Source organism: Eptesicus fuscus, chromosome 9 (assembly GCF_027574615.1).
Source record: "Eptesicus fuscus isolate TK198812 chromosome 9, DD_ASM_mEF_20220401, whole genome shotgun sequence".
Lineage (NCBI taxonomy): Eukaryota > Metazoa > Chordata > Mammalia > Chiroptera > Vespertilionidae > Eptesicus > Eptesicus fuscus.
The window spans coordinates 23,721,258-23,737,889 of NC_072481.1; the positions used below are offsets into that span (position 1 = coordinate 23,721,258).

General features: G+C 53.8%; 1 protein-coding gene across 1 annotated transcript in view; it reads right to left on the reverse strand.

The window, feature by feature from the left end:
* The window catches only part of GRIK3 (glutamate ionotropic receptor kainate type subunit 3), a 196,680-nt gene extending 181,488 nt beyond the window's left edge, over positions 1-15,192 (reverse strand). Inside the window, exon 1 of the mRNA XM_008151137.3 lies at positions 15,078-15,192. Within this exon, the coding sequence (XP_008149359.1) occupies positions 15,078-15,192 (115 nt within the window). The remainder of the gene's footprint in view (positions 1-15,077) is intronic.
* Positions 15,193-16,632: the final 1,440 nt, after the last annotated feature.

Sequence of the window (16,632 nt, forward strand, 5' to 3'; positions counted from 1 at the left end):
CTTCTGGCGGGTGAGTTAAGCTCCAAGGCTGTCTGCCCTCCCCAGCCTCTGGGAGAGATTGATGCCCACACTGACGAATCACTCCAATGTATAAGGTAGATAAAGAAATTGATTATTCCATAAATTACTGTCTCCATAAAAAAAAGTCCCAATTTTTTAAAAGAGAAAATATTATAAATCTGTCCAAGACCTTGTGAGCAAAATTGTAGCCATTTCAGTTTAATTGTCTGAGAGCTTCTTTGCTACAGCCCCAGAAGAAAAGTCCCTGAAGCTACTGGCTTCCAATCTAGCTGTTCCCTCCCGAACTCCACAAATAGCCATGTCAGGTCATGGGCGAGGCGGATTTACATTGCAGCAGGAAGACTCTGGATCAGCCAGAAAGAAAAACTTTCTCACCCAGGAGACAGATCCGTATCCTTCAGAGACTCCAAATAGGATACGAACCCCTGCCCCTACCATTCCCCTTCCTCCTCACACCGGTACCCACCCCATCTGGAGATGTTAAGGTCCAGTTCTGCCAGGAAACAGAGAACTGGCCAAAAAGAGCCCTGAGTGGGGCTTGAGGATGGCGTGTGACAGGTCAGGAGAAAGAGTTCTCAGAACAATAGCAGCGATAGAATGGTTACGAAGGAGCAAGGACAAGGAGGAGGGCAACAGGGAAGAGCGGTGGTTGTGCTGGGTGGGTTTTAGCTTGCCTCTCCTCTCTGAGCCTCGGTACTCCTCCCCAGCACACAGGAGAATGAGGAAGATCCAGTGCAGGGCTCTGGTCTGAACTGTATGGACCTAAATGTTCAAGGAGCCACAGCTATCACGGCAGGTCAGCTTCTTGGACCTACGTGAGGCCATTCAGATGCCAGCAGGTCTAGGAACACTGCTCCGTGCCCCCGCGACCACCCCCCTCCAATCCCCTGCTCTGCATGCTCTGCAGTACACAGAGTGGACACTCAAAAATGTTCAGTGAAGCAATGAGTCAGCCCAGAGTCCACGTGAAGAAGACAGGAAACAAACAATTACAAACAGCATAAAAATAGCCACATTTCCAAAGCAGATTTCTCTGATTCTCGGAATCCAAGCAGGAGCAGCAAAAACCCCAGTCCCGCCCTGACTGGATTGGCTCAGTGGATGGAGCGTCGGCCTTCGGACTGAAAGGTCCTGGGTTCGATCCCGGTCAAGGGCATGTGCCTTGGTTGCGGGCACATCCCCGGTGAGAGGTGTGCAGGAGGCAGCTGATCGATGTTTCTCTCTCAACGATGTTTCTAACTCTCTATACCTCTCCCTTCTTCTCTGTAAAAAATCAATAAATATATATATATTTTATTTAAAAAACAACAACAACAAAAAAAACACCCAGTCTCCTCTTAATGAGCTGGATCAAGTCAGGGCCCCTGGAGTACCCTACTTTGCAGGCCCCCCTTCCTCCCTGCCCATTTCAGATTGTTCCAGCTGCTGTATGACTTCAAGGTGCCATCTTGCCTCCTAAATCCCTGGAGCCCCATTCACCTAAACCTTACTCCTTGTTCAGAGGCAAGAGCCAATTCCTCTGACTCTTATCCTTCCAAGACTCTTAGCCTCCTGTGCCCTTTGGCTTCTAGTCCAGGAGTTCTAGCCAACTCTCAGTCCCCAGTGGCGGACAAAAGCTCCCCTCTTCTCTGAGGCATGCTGAGGTCACTTTCCTATGTGGGAGGGACCTTTGTCAACGCCCAGCCCAGTCACAAGGCTTCTCAGGCACGTGCAGGTGGCGGAGCGCCTGGGACCGCTGGGTTCTCTGGGGAGCGCCACAAAGCTGTGACACGTTTAACTCCCAGGACCTGAACAAAAAGTAATTTTATTTACTACTAGCAGAAAACAGTCCTATTACAGGTATGCAGGGCTCTGCAACTCAAAAAATAATGCCACACGAAATACTTTTAAGAAATCACATTTAGCAGGATAAAGACGGATAACACATGCCTACTTACCAAATGCAATGCGAGAGATGGTTGCTGACAAGCTGAGCGAAGACTCTTGGTATCAGGTGTGATATTTGACAACGGAATACTCACTCGTTTTGTCATCTGCTACTGCTCCCTAGCAGACAAGCCGTACGAGGCACAACAGGTTTAAGAACAATTTATTAGGGGCGGGGGCGGGGGGGGGGGGGAGGGAGAAAATTCTATCCATTCGCTTCGTTTTCTTTTCCTGTGAGATACTCAATTTGCACGGCCACAAATAACAGTTCTTACTAGCCCACTGTGTCTGCTAAACACCTCAGCCTGGTTTATGAACAGCAGAGTCCTAGAGGAATAGCATTTGGAAAAAGAATGCCTGTTTAGCAAGACCTTACAATAACCACATCACCCTTACTGGAGAAGTCAGCGTGCAGGCGGCGCCCACGTGCTACCCCAGGGCCTGGCTGCTCTCCGTGGTGCTGAACTCAGAGGTGAGGGGTGAACCTTAATTTCCCTGCTTCTTGCCAAACCACACAGGGTGTATCATCATCTACAAGCTTTTATAAACACGTGTGCATCTGATTTGTACTTCTCCCTCAACATGGAAAAAAGGTTTTATAAGTCTTTTTTGCCACAGTGGCAAAATCTAGTCTCCTTATCTTTCTTAAGGCTGAAAATTTAAAACCTATAACGTGTGTGTGTGTGTGTGTGTGTGTGTGTGTGTGTGTGTGTGTGTGTGTAGGGGGTGTAGCAGGGAAGTGGATGGAATTTTCCTAATAAGACTGGGGGTTACAGACCCATGTTTTCATATTATTTTCCTCATGGCTCGTTGGGTGTGGACTCCAGTCATTCCCCCCTTCAGTTCTCTGTATCCCAATCTGTGATAGAAAAGAGTGGGGACAGGGAATGCACTCCTGTAGGCCAATATTTGGGGTGCCTCCACTTACGTTCCCCATGGGCTCAGAGACTGTCCAACAGGATGGCCTTGCCTGGCCTCCTCCAACACAGAAAGACTTTCTGGATCCAGAGAAAGACACAGGCTCAGCCTCTCTTGCAAGAAGCTGGGGATGCTATTTCTGCTCAACTCTCCCCAGCCCTCGGTCCCCATGGACCAGCCATAATTCAGCTAAACCTGCGAGTTCACCCATATTTTATTTACTGATTCGATGTTACGAGACAAGTAAAATAGACGGCTGTCACCTCTATTAAACTGAGCAGGAAAAATGGCCATGTAGGCAACAGGCTCTTTCTGCTCATAATGTGTCATCTGTTTCCTTGGGGAGGGAAGCAAGAAAGGGGAGGGCCTGGCCTCAGGGGTGGTCCCGGTCCTGTCATATTCAGGAGGCTGCACTGCAAACCTGTACTGTCCTCACTCGGTGCACAGATGAGCCCAGTCAGTCAAGAATTGGGGCCATCACTTAAGTCCTCAGTTTCCCTATTGATCCAAAAGAAAGTCCCTGTATTCACTCCCCAGGCTTGGGGTAAAGAATGGCTGTTGAGCCCCAATTTTGGAAGCCGGTGCTACAGAAACAAAACTCCAATTGGCTGCCTCTTACAAGTACACAGACACATACATGTGCACACATTCACACTCCCCAGAACCCAGGGTGGATGGTGGATATGTTCCCGGTGTTAAACGGCCCAGGCTGACTGTCTATACAGCCTGAAGCTCCAGGTTAAGTGACAACCTCGCTTTCCATAAAGCTGTCATGTAGTCCTGTTGTCTACACATCCTATCGGGATCCAGTGATATGGGGACGACAGGAAAAGAGGAGGCCTGTCCCATGCCTGGTGGCAGCTCAGTGATACAGCTAGAGCCCTGCCAGGCAGCTGTCCTGAGTGACCAGCCTATTAAGGAACAGCAGATGTTCCCTTCCATGGTTCAGCTCCCAGAGTGAGCAGCAGAGATGCTGAGGGGAGAGTGGGGAGGAGGGAGGGCTGAGGCCAAAAAAGGCAGGTAGAGCATGGTCTTCTCTTCTGTCTTTTGTTGAAGTAGACAACTCGTGTCTCTCTCAATAGGAGCAGCATGAGATGAACCAGACAACAGATATGAAGACCAAGCCTAGACCAAGCCTGAGAAAGAAGAGCCCACTGCCCTGTATTCTCCAGCTATCCCCAACAGTCTACATGGAAAAGGTCTTAGCTGAGCTGATGTAGTGGAAAAACACATGGACATTATTAGAACACAGACTTCATCCAAGATGCTAACAATGTCTTCCATGAAATCCTGTTGACAACGTGGAAAATGTGTTGAGCTGAATGACAGGGTAGTTAGATTGTCTTACATTCAAATGACTGTATTCATCAATGCATTCATTTATTCAACAAATAGTCATTAATCACCTACAATGTGCCACACGTAGCGTTAAATGCATTGGACAAGTCAGCTTTGGCCCATGCATGTACAGGTAACCAAGAATTACAGCATAGTAAGTGCTATGACAAGGAAGTTCAGGGCACTGTGGGATTCACAGAAGGAGGTGGGAGTCAAGAAAGGCTTCTTGGAGGGAAAGACGTGTTTGCTGAGACCTGAGAGATAACTAGAAGTTGGCACAGAGTATGAGGGAAGGCACAATGCTTCCTGGGGTCTTAGATGTTCAGTACAGTGGAGCTGAGAAGTTGTGTGAGTCTGGAGGTGCCAACCAGGGCAGGCCATAAAGGGCCTGAGAACATGAGGAAGCCAATGGGATTTCGAAGCTGGTTAAAGTGTAAGGCAGTCATGGATCCAAGACCACTGAATAAAGCCAACAGACTCTGACTGGTCATGTCCTGACTAACGTATTGATGGCAGACACAGCTGAAGTGAGAGGGGGTGTTCATCCCAGGCTCAGATGGCACAAAGCATACCAGACAACAGAAAGGGAGCCACAGAAGCATCACTGCCCAGAGCAGTGGTTCCCAACCCCAACCATACTGCAGGCCAATAACCACCCGACCTCTTTACAGTAGACCCTCGGAGGGAGGTCAGGGAGGAAGAAGACGGTGAAAGTCATGCCTCCCTCCTGAGGATGGAGGGAAGGGAACAGGCTTTGGTGCTCCAGAAACAAAAAGAAGAATAACCACCCAAGGGTTCAATAATAGGATTTACTAGGGATAAATGACAGGTCCTGCCTTTAGGCTCAAAAGATCAACTGCCAAAGAGAGGATGAGAGGAGTTATAGATCAGCAGCGATGCCTGTGGAAAAGACCTCGTGATCTCATGGGATCACCAGCTCAGTGTAAATCAACAGAGTGAAACGGCTGCTGACAGGCTAAAATAATCTGGGATTGTATAACTAGATCTGAGGAGGTGATGAGCTTACTGGTTTCAATACACAAGCAGTACTATGATTAGCTCTCAACACCACGCCGGAAGAATTGGGCATCTGTAATCCAGAGAAACGCCTTTACATTTCTGTAGGACTTCATTGTGGGACAGAGAGCAAATTGGAACCAGAATCAGTGGGCAGGACAATCATAATTGTAAGAGTAATGGGTAACATTCAATGAGCTCTTACATGGCTATGGTCTAAACTTTACATGCATGAACTAATTTAATCCTTACAAAAACCTTGTGAGGCAGGTTCTACCATTATTACTATTATTTTGCAAAATTAAATAATGTGCCCAAGATCACACAGGTGGGAAGGGATGGGGGCAGCTTTCAAACTCAGGCTGTTGGATTGCAGGACCTGTGAGCTTCTTCACAATGCCAGATTGCTAAAACGTACTGAGAGCTTCCTTTGTTCCAAGTATGTTAATTCTCACATGATCCCACAAGATCAAATCTATTATTATCCCCCTTTTGCGGATGAGAACATCTAGGTTTAAAGAAGTGAAGTGACTTACCCAAAGTGACAGAGCCTGGAGGGAGAGAATCAGAGTTTAAAGTCCAAAGAACTTATATACATATATGCAGAACCCATGGACACAGACAAGAGTGTGGTGAAGGCCTGGGGTGGGGCAGGGACTGGGTAGAGAGGGGCAAAGAGGGGAGAAAGGGGGACATCTGTGATACTGTCAACAATAATATATATATATATATATATATATATATATATATATATATATATGCCGGCCCTGCCTGTCGCCTCCTGCAGAGGTGGCAGGGCAATTGGGGGGTGGGGCCGGCCGGCGAGCAGGCTACGCCAAGCTGGCCAAGGCGGGTGCCAGCGGGGGGCCCTCCCCTCGCTTCCCCCCTATCTCCCTGCTAGTCGCCCCACAGATGGCCCTGATCGCCGGCCAGGCCTAAGGACCCTACCCATGCATGAATTTCGTGCACCAGGCCTCTAGCATATATATATGAGCTTAAAGTCAGACAGATTTCAGAACTTACATTTTCAATGTCCAAGTTACACTGCCTTCCCTGGAACTGCAGGGAGACAAGTTTGAGGGGGAAATTTGCAACAAAGATTGGAAGGGGCCAAAACATTTGCAATCAGGAACAGAGCAAGGTCAAAAGTGGCGAGCTTTCTTTTACAGGTGGTGTTCAATCAGAGATGAGACATGCACCTACTAAGGGTACTGCGACTTAGAACAGTGGTTCTCAAAGCGTAGTCCTCGGATGAACAGCATCAGCATTATCTATGAACCTGTTAAAATGCAAATTCTCAAGCCTTGGCCTGAACGCACTGAATCAGAAGCTGTGAGGGTGGGGCCCAGCAATCTGTATTTTACTGAACGCTCCAAGTGATTCTTCTGCATGCTAATGTTTGGGAATCAGAGGCCTGGAATGACCCCTGGGTTTCTTTTCAGCCTGGATTCTGTAATTCTTCACCAGAGCAGGGAAATGTGATGCCTGGAGCCCTGGGAAGTCCGCGGCTGCCTGCTCCTGCTTTTCCGCCCAATTGGGCAGGCTTTTCGGAATAGCATATTTCAGTTCTGCAAAGCAGATGCAGGAAGGCTTTGCAGAGGTCTCCCTTGTTCGCATCTTTAAAGAGCTCATCCCTGCAGTTGTTCTGGGAACTCTATAAACCCCCTTCCATCGGCAGCCGGTCTGCAGCAGCCCCTTTAATAGTGCAAGACTTAATTGTCTCCTATGGATTGGAACCCTCTGCACACAAACAAGAATCTTAGCTCCTTCTTGCTCCTCTTTTCCCCTCTGCCTTTCTTCACCACCGTTCAGCATGGAACCAAAGGATTTGGAGTCGAGCAGCCACTCTCCCCCGCCCCTCCCAATCTCACTCCACCTCGTTTTCTCCCATCTGAATTATCACTATGGGGACTCTCTCCTCCCTGGCTTTTGCTGCAGCCTCATTACCTGGTGTCTCCCAGCAGAGCCAGCAGTGTCTCATCCCCGGGGGCCCAGCCTCCAGCCACAGACCCTCTCTGGGCTGCACCTGCTGCCTGCCCAGCAAGCCAGATTGGACTCCCCATCCAAGGACTGATGAGGCCTCCCTGGACCAATCCCTCAAGAGCATCCCATAACCAGAATCATCCAATCTCTAGATACATGCAAAATGCATTTCAGTGAAAATGCTGCAAATGTAGGGAAAAACCAGCACCCTGTGGTTGCAGGTGTGTGAGAAATAACAGGCCCAGGGGAGTCTGGGAGCTGACATCCAGGAAGGACACCTCGCCTGCTCCCTAGCATGGTGGATAACTGCCACAGGCTGCCAATTCCACTGCAGGCACATGGGTATGTGGGTAGTGGGCAAACACCGCATATTGAGCTGCATGGAGTATTGAGCATGAGGACTGGAATAAGGCAGAGGGTACATGAGAAGCAGACAGCCTCAGAGCTCACAGTCTGATGGTGGAGACATGGCCTCCACCCTTGGGGGATCCTCTTCTCCTAACATTTATTAAGCATTAGGCACTGTGCAAGGAGCTGTATACACTTTATCTCCTTTAATCCTCACACTAACCCAATGAAGATGGTACTATAAGATTCAACCATATGACATTTTTGTAGGTCGAAAACATCTGAATATAGATTAAACTAATAATAATAATTCTACCTTACAGATGAAGAAATGGAAGCTCAGAGGTAAAGTGACTTACCCAAGGTCACACGGCAGGGCTATATTAGACTCACATTCAAAGTCAGGCCCACCACATTTCATCAAAGCGAAGTGCCAAGAAAGAAAACAATCTTGCAAGTAAACTCAGACATGACTTGTGAGACACGCTGATTTTAAAGATGTGAAACTGTGTGTGTGTGTGTGTGTGTGTGTGTGTGTGTGTGTGTGTTCTTCTTAGAATCAATATGACATATTATTTCATTCTGCCTCTTGGTAGTGATGAGGGAGAGGTGGCCTTAGGTCTCCTTGGGCAGCTCCATGGCATAACACACATGCACTAGAGAAAGCCCTAGACACCCACAAGCAAAACTATAACCAAGGTCGATAAGCATTAGTAAACAGGTCTAAAGGTCACAGGAAGCAAGGAGAGGGACGTGGGAAGGTGACCTTTGAGGAGAGGGAAGTGACAGGCTGGAGCAGGAAGCAGTGTGGACCCTGGAGGTAATCCCAAAGGGAAGACAGCAAGATACGGTGGGCAGGTGCTCTGGGCACGGCTGCTACAAAATGTGGCCAACGGGAGACCAAAGCAAACTCAGAATGGCCTGCTGTCCTCAACGCGCCCCCCCCCCCCCACTGCCCCCGTCACCCTCAATCCAGTCTCTGCTCTCCCAGTCACAACTCAGTTAAGATGTTGTCTCTGGAGCACAAGAAAACATGGACTCCATGAGCAAACACAGGTGATGGTGGAGGCCAGTGGGGCACCTGCTCTCCCGTCCAGTTATGCACATGCAAAACTGCCACTTGAGAGCCTCCTGAAATCCTGTTCTTTAGCTGCCTCGCACACCTCGCCCTAGTCCTGGCCCTGTGCACATCAGACTCCTCAAACAACAAAAGGAGAAAAGCTGATCTTAGGACAGTATTTACGCTTTTTTGAAAAGACATCACACCTATTTGACTCTATGAGGCAGGCAGTATCATCCCCATTTTACAGATGAGGAAACTGAGGCCCTAGAAAATAACATGATCGGTCTGATTGTGCCTGTCTCAAATCTGTCACCTCTGTAGGGGCTCTGAGCAGTGCAGCTTCCCCCACTTCTAAAACAGTTCAGTCCCTGGCAACCACCATTGTCCAGTCACTCCGTGTCCCCCGGGGAAAATGAACGTGGTGGGAAAGAAGGGTTAGGTCTTCCCGAAGGGGAAGGGTGGATTGGGAAGCTCTTGCACCCAGGTCCCCACACCCTACCCATACTGTCTGTAGGACAGCAATGCATATTCCAGGGCCCAGTGTCAGTGGGCCTTACCCTCATATTGTCCCCCAAACTCGATTCCCAGCAAGGCAGGCTCTATTTAGAAGGTTGGGATGTGACTTTTGTTTACAAATAAAATGACCATAAGACCTATTAGCCTGGAAAGGATGTTGAAGAGGAGAACGGACAGGATTGGGGAGGGGCAAAGGAGGTCACAGAAGGAGTAGAGAATAAAAAGCTAATTCACCAGCTACGTTCTCTGGCCAGGTCACTAGCCGATGGGGAAGGAGGTGAGGGGAAGACATAGACATGAGGCCCTGGGGTTTCCTCAAGGCTCTGACGACGTCTTTGAGAACAACCTAATGGCTGCCAGGGGACATGTAAGGTGGAGTCCCCAGAGCAGAGGCATTCCTGGGGGGCGGGAGGGGGCGGGGAGGAGACTGGCCACACTCAATGGAGAGTCCAAGCTTTATTCCAGGCTTGGATTAAAGTGCTGGGCAGAGTGCAGAAGGCTGAACAAGGTGGGGTGTAGTCACAATGAGAATGTGTGTTGGCCACAGCGGTGGGAAACACCACCCATACCTTTCCTCTCAAGGAAGCATATCTGCCACATGGCCCATCAGCAAGGGCAGTCTCCCTGGCACTGGTAGGGTTAATGTCACATAGCCCACAGCTATCCCCTACAGCCTGTGAACAGCCCCGCCCCGCACCCAGAACCATGGGGGTGGGGCATTGCACTCAGCTGCCTGTAAAAACCATTGTTTTCTATCTCCCAACTACACAGGCAGCTAAAAGCACAGGATCTGGAGTCAGGCTGACAGGAGGGGAGTTCTCATCCTGCCTTATCCCTTACTGGCTGTGTGAACTTGGACAAGTGACTTCGCCAAGTTTCATTCTCTCATCTGCAAAATGGGAATAATGCCTGCAGGGTGGTAAAGCCTACATAAGCTGATGGGGGAAATGCAACAGCTACATTTATTGAACATGTACTATTCACCCACATGACTAGCTGTTGTGTGAAAAGCACTTAGCACAGTGCCTAGCAGTGGCTAAGTGCTCAAATAACTTGGGGCCAGTGTACTGTTGTTGTTTTATTAATTTGTGCTCCAGACCAAGGTGGGTTCCCAGGCAGGAGACAGGGCCCAACCAGCCACCTGGGCACAGACACACTGCCCCCTGGTGCAACTGCTGGGGATCAGCACCTGGGAGAAGAGCTATTCAAGCCAACAAGCTCACACAAGGCCCCCATCTGCATCAGTCAGGCCCTGGGCCCACCCACCCAGCCAAAGCTCCAACCCCATCACACCAGCCTGGGGAGGGCCAGCGGGGCCTGCTGGGTGCTGGCCCCAGAGGAAGAGCCCGGAGCCTGGAGCTGCAGTCCCCTCTGTTGCCAGGCAGGGCCTGGGAGCTCCGGGCTCCTCTCCGCTGCTGCCCAGCCAAGTGGAGCAGCGGCTTTCTGTTCCCTCTGCAGGGTCCTGAGCAAGCAAAGCGGGGCTCAGGCTAAAACCCTGGGAGGCAGAGGCAAGGGCAGCTGTCAGTTACAGGGTGGAGGAAGCTTGGCCTCCGTGGTTGAGCACAACCATATCTCCCCCTAAAAGAGCACCCCAAGCAGCCCTGCAGCCTCTTCTACATACAACCCTGCACCTCCCCCAAGAGGAGAGGTGGTTCTAGTGCCCCGTGCCTCTCCCCCCAACCTCCCCCCCACCCCCGCCACGGAGTGGACTCTGTTTCCTGGGTCAGGGACAGAGAGTGCTCACGGAACGCAGTGACTCAGTGAGGCCCACAGGCCCCACAAAGGATCCTAAAAGCAGCTCAGCAGCCTTGCTTTCCTGAACGGGGAGGGGCTAAGGAGTGGCCCCTGAAAAGTCCTTTCAAATAACACAGCAGGGCTGACTTCTGAAATCAGCTGGAGTGCCCGAGGGAGGAGGATGCAAGTGACCTTGGGAGGGTCTAGTGAGGACTCGGTGCCTGGCTCACCCTGCATAAACCACCTTGAAAAACCCCAGATCATCCTGACGTCAAAAGACTATTTAGCGCAGCGCAAGGCAGAAATCAAGAAGAAATTAAACTCCAGCTTGAGAAGAAGGGATGCCTGGGCTGACAGGAGCAGCTGGGCTAGAAAGTGGAGGCAGAAATTCCTCAAGTTAATGCTTCCTAAGGCCCCTCCGGCCACGCCCAGGTCTTGTCTGAAGCTATTTACTTCCAGGGGGGAAACCCCTATTGATCTTCATTCAGCTCCTGTCTGCTCCTACAAGGCGGTGATGTTTCAGCGCATCACCAGTCACTGCGAGAGATTTCCCATTGTTTTACAGGCAGCAGCTCCCAAATTCAGGAGACAAACGTCCAGGACCATTTGCATGAAATCATGGGAGGAGGTGCAGATGGAGCTGGTTTGGGAACTCTGGGGGAGGGGACCTCACTCCCCTGGGACAGACTGCAGGTGCCTGCTGGGCCCCCCAACCGAGGATCAGGGGGCCTCATAGCTCCAATCTACTTCGCCTGTAGATGCTCAGAGAGTGTGGAGCTGAGCCAGCCCTTCCCTCCACCCCTGCCCCCCCCCCACACACACACACACAAACACGCACGCACACCTGCTTTATGTCTCTGCAGTCATTTGGCTCTGAACCTCACCCCTGGCTGGCTAGAGATCAGCACCATCCATTCGAGCTCCCCAGCTGCTGCCACCGCTGTCTGATTCCCTTTTCAAATTCCAGGCTGGCCCTCGATCCTACAGTATGTATGTAACATGAGGGAGCCTCATGACACACGACGAATCTAAGCAACAGATCTACAATGGTGCTGACATCCCCGCCAGCCTGCACTAAAGGGAACCTGGAAGCCACGGAAGAGCCCGAACCATCACGGCCAACCCAACAGTTTACAGCTAGGGAAACGGGCTCAAGGTTGGGGGAGAGTACAATGTGAACAAAGTGGCCCAGAAAACTGGCGGAAGATACAGCAAAAAACCCAGGGCTCCTGGCTCCCAGGCCAGGGCCCCTCCACTTCAGGTTCTGAGTCATGTAACCAGGAAATCCAGGTCCCCACATGAGGTCACTGAGCCCTTTTGGCTGCGAAGACCCATGCATTCAACTGCTTTCCATGAGTTAAGACCAGCATCCATCTGAACAATAATAGCGATGATAATAATAATAACAAAATACTGAACAGTATGCCTTGAAAACCTTCAGTGAGCAGTACCTGATAATCACACGCAGAATACATCTTCCACATATTCATATAAAATAATCAATGATCATTTTTCCACCGGCGGACTACAATCCAATTACTCTCTCTCCCTCACTCTCCTTTGTTACTTGCAAACCATCCAAGCAATCAATGCCTTGACCTCTCCCTCTGATAGACACAATTACAAAAAGACAGAGCAATGCAATTCATCTATTCAAGACGGATTGTTTGAACACTCTGTCACACTGCTGAGCTATCCATCTCCTTGTCTAAGAGGAAATTTCAGCCCCCAAAAGAGGCACAAAGAGAGGGGGCGGTACACTGCTCCCCAGCCCACAGAGCCCTTTGCACACCTGCAGGAAACCCTCTCCCTGGCCGGTGCACGCCACGCCTGCCTGCCTGCCTGCCTGCCTGCCTGCTGGAGAAGGATTCGGCTCCAAGCGGCTCAGGCACCCGTCTCGGGAACCACAGCACACAGCACACTTCTAAGCCCAATTTCTGGGACCTCAATTCCTGCGGCTCCAGCCAGAGCCTTGAGATCACAGGGGTGGGGAGGGAGGAGAAAAGGGAGATGGCACGGGGCCCAGCCAGGGCGGTATGTTTGGGTTTCAGCAAGAGAATCTTTCCCTTTCTGTGCTGTGTCCACTGTAGTTCCCTGACGCCAGCTGAGGCTTGAGCCTGGGCTCAGAAGGATGGAGGTTCAACTCCCCAGGAAGCTCCAGAGAAGCCTCGTGGCCCCAGAGCCTTCCCATCCTCCGTCCAAGCTGGCACGGCTCTGGTGGTCACATTTGGCATCCGCACAGCACCCCAGTCCTCAGGCTGAAAATCAAATGGGGCCAGACTCTCTGATATAAATGGCCTGGGCCGACACGCTAATTAATCCTGGGGCTTAATACGAAGAAGATTAGAAGAGAAGAGGGCTTTGCCGTCCTTAATTGCATTATTACACGCTGAACCCAAGAAAGGGCAGGCGGGCTTGAGGCTTCCCCTCAGGGCCGTGAGGAGTCCCCTGGTGCAAGTCAATTTCACAGTGGGAGGTGCAGGTGAGGGGACATCATCCTGCCCCCCTTTGGCTGGTTTCTCTGGGGCTGGCCTCCCCTGCTCCTGTCTTCTGGGCCCCCCAAAGACCTCCATCCCTAAGGCTGGGCTGGGAGCATGCCCATCCCATCGCTGCAGAGGAAAGAGGATCCTGCAATGCGTGAGCTGAGCACTTAGCACCTTTCCTCCCCCCTTTTCTCCCGAGAGCACCCTACCATGCAGGCCCCCAAAAAAACAGAGGAAAGGAAGCAGGGAATAAAGAAAGGGCTGGCCCACTACCAAGGGGCTGCATGCCCCTAGAATGGTGACCAGACTGGGCACTGGGGCAGAGACAGAAGATATTTTTGGCTTGCCAGGAACACCCAGGACTGCAAAGGGTTTAAGCCTGACGGTGAGGGCTGTCCCCAGAGCACAGTCACTGGACTTCTCTGCCTTCCCGTGTGCACCTGCCGGGATCCTGGGCATGGAATGAAAGCCCCAGCCAGGGCAGTGCGTCTACCACCATCCAGACAGCGAGTTCCAGAGGGTCTGGGATCCGGGAGAGAGCGACGGAGGAGACAGATTCCCACGATCTGACCGCCTCCTGGGAAAATCCTCAAGTACGAAACCAAACCCCACATTGGTTCCCTGCACGCTCTGGCAACGCAGGGGCCGCACCTGGAGCAGAGCCACAGGGGAGGAAGGTAGCTCCGGCCCAGCAAAGCTCTGCCCGCCTCGTGCCAGACACTGGTGGTGGCGCCTCGCGAACCCAGGCGGCCCAGGTCTCCGGCCTGGCGGCGGGTGCAGGGCCTTCGTGACGGAGGCTCCCGCGTGGCCAGGCCCGGCCCAGCCCTGGGACAAGCAGCCCCCCAACCCCCCGACCCCCACCCCGCACAGCCCAGAGCAATGCCTTCAGGGTGCTGGGGCGGCCACAACAAAGTTAAAAGCGGAGTGTGAATCTCCGGCGAGGAGAGATGCAGAGACGCAGGAGCCCCTGAAAGCTGCGCGCAGCCCCGCCAGCAGCCGCCAGCTGCGGAGGGATTTCCGCTAACTTTAAAAACCACTCGCGTCCCTCTCCTCGCCTTCCCTCTCTTCGCGTAGGGCAGGCTCGATTGCGCCCTTCCCCCACCTGCGCTGCCCCCAGGCGCGAGAGGCCTCCGCCGTGAGGGGCGGCCGGAGCGAACAACACGGCTGCCGCTCCCCTGCCCCACGCCATGGGGCTGAATGCGGGCCACCGACGCCAAGGGCGGCCACCGGGCGAGGAGCTGGCTGCCCCGTCATGCGAAGCTGTACCCTGCGTACCCGCAGCGGCCGCTAGAGCCATGCCCTAGGCAGGGACGAGGGGCCCAGGGGGAGCGAGGAGGGAAGAGAAGTTGGCGCCTTCCCCGGGGCTCCCGCTCCGCAGAGAAGCGGGTCCCAGAACTCGGTCTGCAGCCGGTCGTGCTGGCAGGCGCCGGGAACTGCGCCCGCTACTCGGGTTGGGGCTGGAACGCTTCGCTACACTCTGCGAGGTCTGGCCTCCCAGGAGCGCGCCAAGGGCCCCTCGCCCACCGCGGCCCGGCTGCCTCCTTCCCAATAAGTAAGGCCTGTGACCCCGGCTTTGGAACTTTGTCCTCACCGGAAAGAGCTCCAGGTGGTCACCCGGCCCTGACCGCCAGGAAAGGTTGGAAAAAAAAATCCCTTGGGGTCGTGTCCAGAGGCCCCCATTCCCGCCCCCGCCCGGCGCACGGAGACCCCCGGCTCTGGGGAGCTCTTACCGATCCGGATGACGTGGGGCATCCCGCGCGAGTCCGGGATCCAAAAGGCGCACACGAGGAGCCCGGCCCAGTATTCCCAAACCAGTCTCCGGAGGCGCCGCCAGGGAGCGGTCATCGTTGGGCGCCGCCGAGCGTGCCCGGGGCGCGGCCGTGGCGGGCTCCCTGGGGCGGCAGCTCTAGGCGCGGGCGCGCTGCAGCCCCCGAGGCGCCGCCTGGCCCAGCTGCCCGGCTCCCGAGCGCCGAAGCGAGTAGGGGGCGCCCCGCAGCGCCGCGCACATCTTACTGGGGGGCCGCCCCACCGGCGCCTGCCCCGCCCGGCTGCCGCCCACGGGCCGCCCGCTAGCGAGGCTCCTGTGCTCCGCCCGAGCTCCGCTCGGACTCGGCTCCTGCTCGCGTCGGCTCGGCTCTCCCGCGCGGGCTCCCACCTGCCCGGGCTGCCGGGCGCTGGCGGGCGGGCTGCACGCGTCTCGGCCGCTCCTCCTCCAGCCGCCGCCGATGCTATCGCCCCGGCTCTCACAAAGCCCCGGAGTGGAGTTGCACGCGCGCACACACTCCCTCCCAGCCCCCTCCCCGCGCCCTGCTTCCCGCCTCCCGCGCCGCCTGCGCTCCCTCCGCGCACTCCCTCGCGCACACACACTTCACACTCACACCAGCCAAGGCCACACTCGCGCGCTCACACCTGCGCAGGGGGCGGGGAAGGGGATCCTGGACGCGGTTTTGGGGGGGACGCCCCGAAAACGAGGACTCTCCTCAATCCCCAGACGTCCCCACCCGCCCTGCCGCTCCTAGTCCATTCAACTGCGAGGGCACGGAGCCCGGGAGCCGGGCGTGGAGCGGGAGAGCTGGCACCGGGAGCTGGGAGACGGCGGCAGCCCAGCGGCCCGACCTGCCAGACCTGCCGGAGGAGACGCGCCCGTCGGGAGCAGAGGGACCTTGAGCCCGCCGTCGGCGGAGTGTCGCCGTCCAGCTAGCACGCTGCTGGGGCTGGCTGGACGGCGGCGGCCGGAGGCTGACCAGGAACGGGTTTCCCTCCCTAATCCCGGCCCTTATGGAATCAGAGTTGGGGCTGGGGCTGGGGGTGACAGAATTCAAAGCGAATTGCCCAAGCTGGGCTTACGGAGCTGCAGGCTGGCAGGGGCGTGAGAGCCCAGGCCCGACCCTCTGCTGTGGAAGGCAGGACTGCACCGCGCTCTGCTATGACAGGGGCTTCGGAGGAAGAAGGCTAAATCCTTACAATCAGAGGGGCCGCTAAGATGCACCCTGGTGCTCCCCATCCCTCTCTATCAGCAAGGCAGGGGGGCTGGCACCCCCTCCCCCATTCCTCCTGAGAAAGGATAAAGAGAAACTGTAATTTCCCGTGGGATGGAGGAGGACCCGTGTGGGAGCAAGCTGGGAAGGGTTAAAAAAAAAAACCACCTTGTTTATTAACAATAATAAATTTTTTTTCAAGTGGCACCGGGTGTCAAGGGAAGGGAAGGGCTGTGGAGCGAGTCTGGAGCAGGAGGCTGGAATTACGCAGTTAGGCGAGTTTAATGACCTTTTTGACAGAGACAAA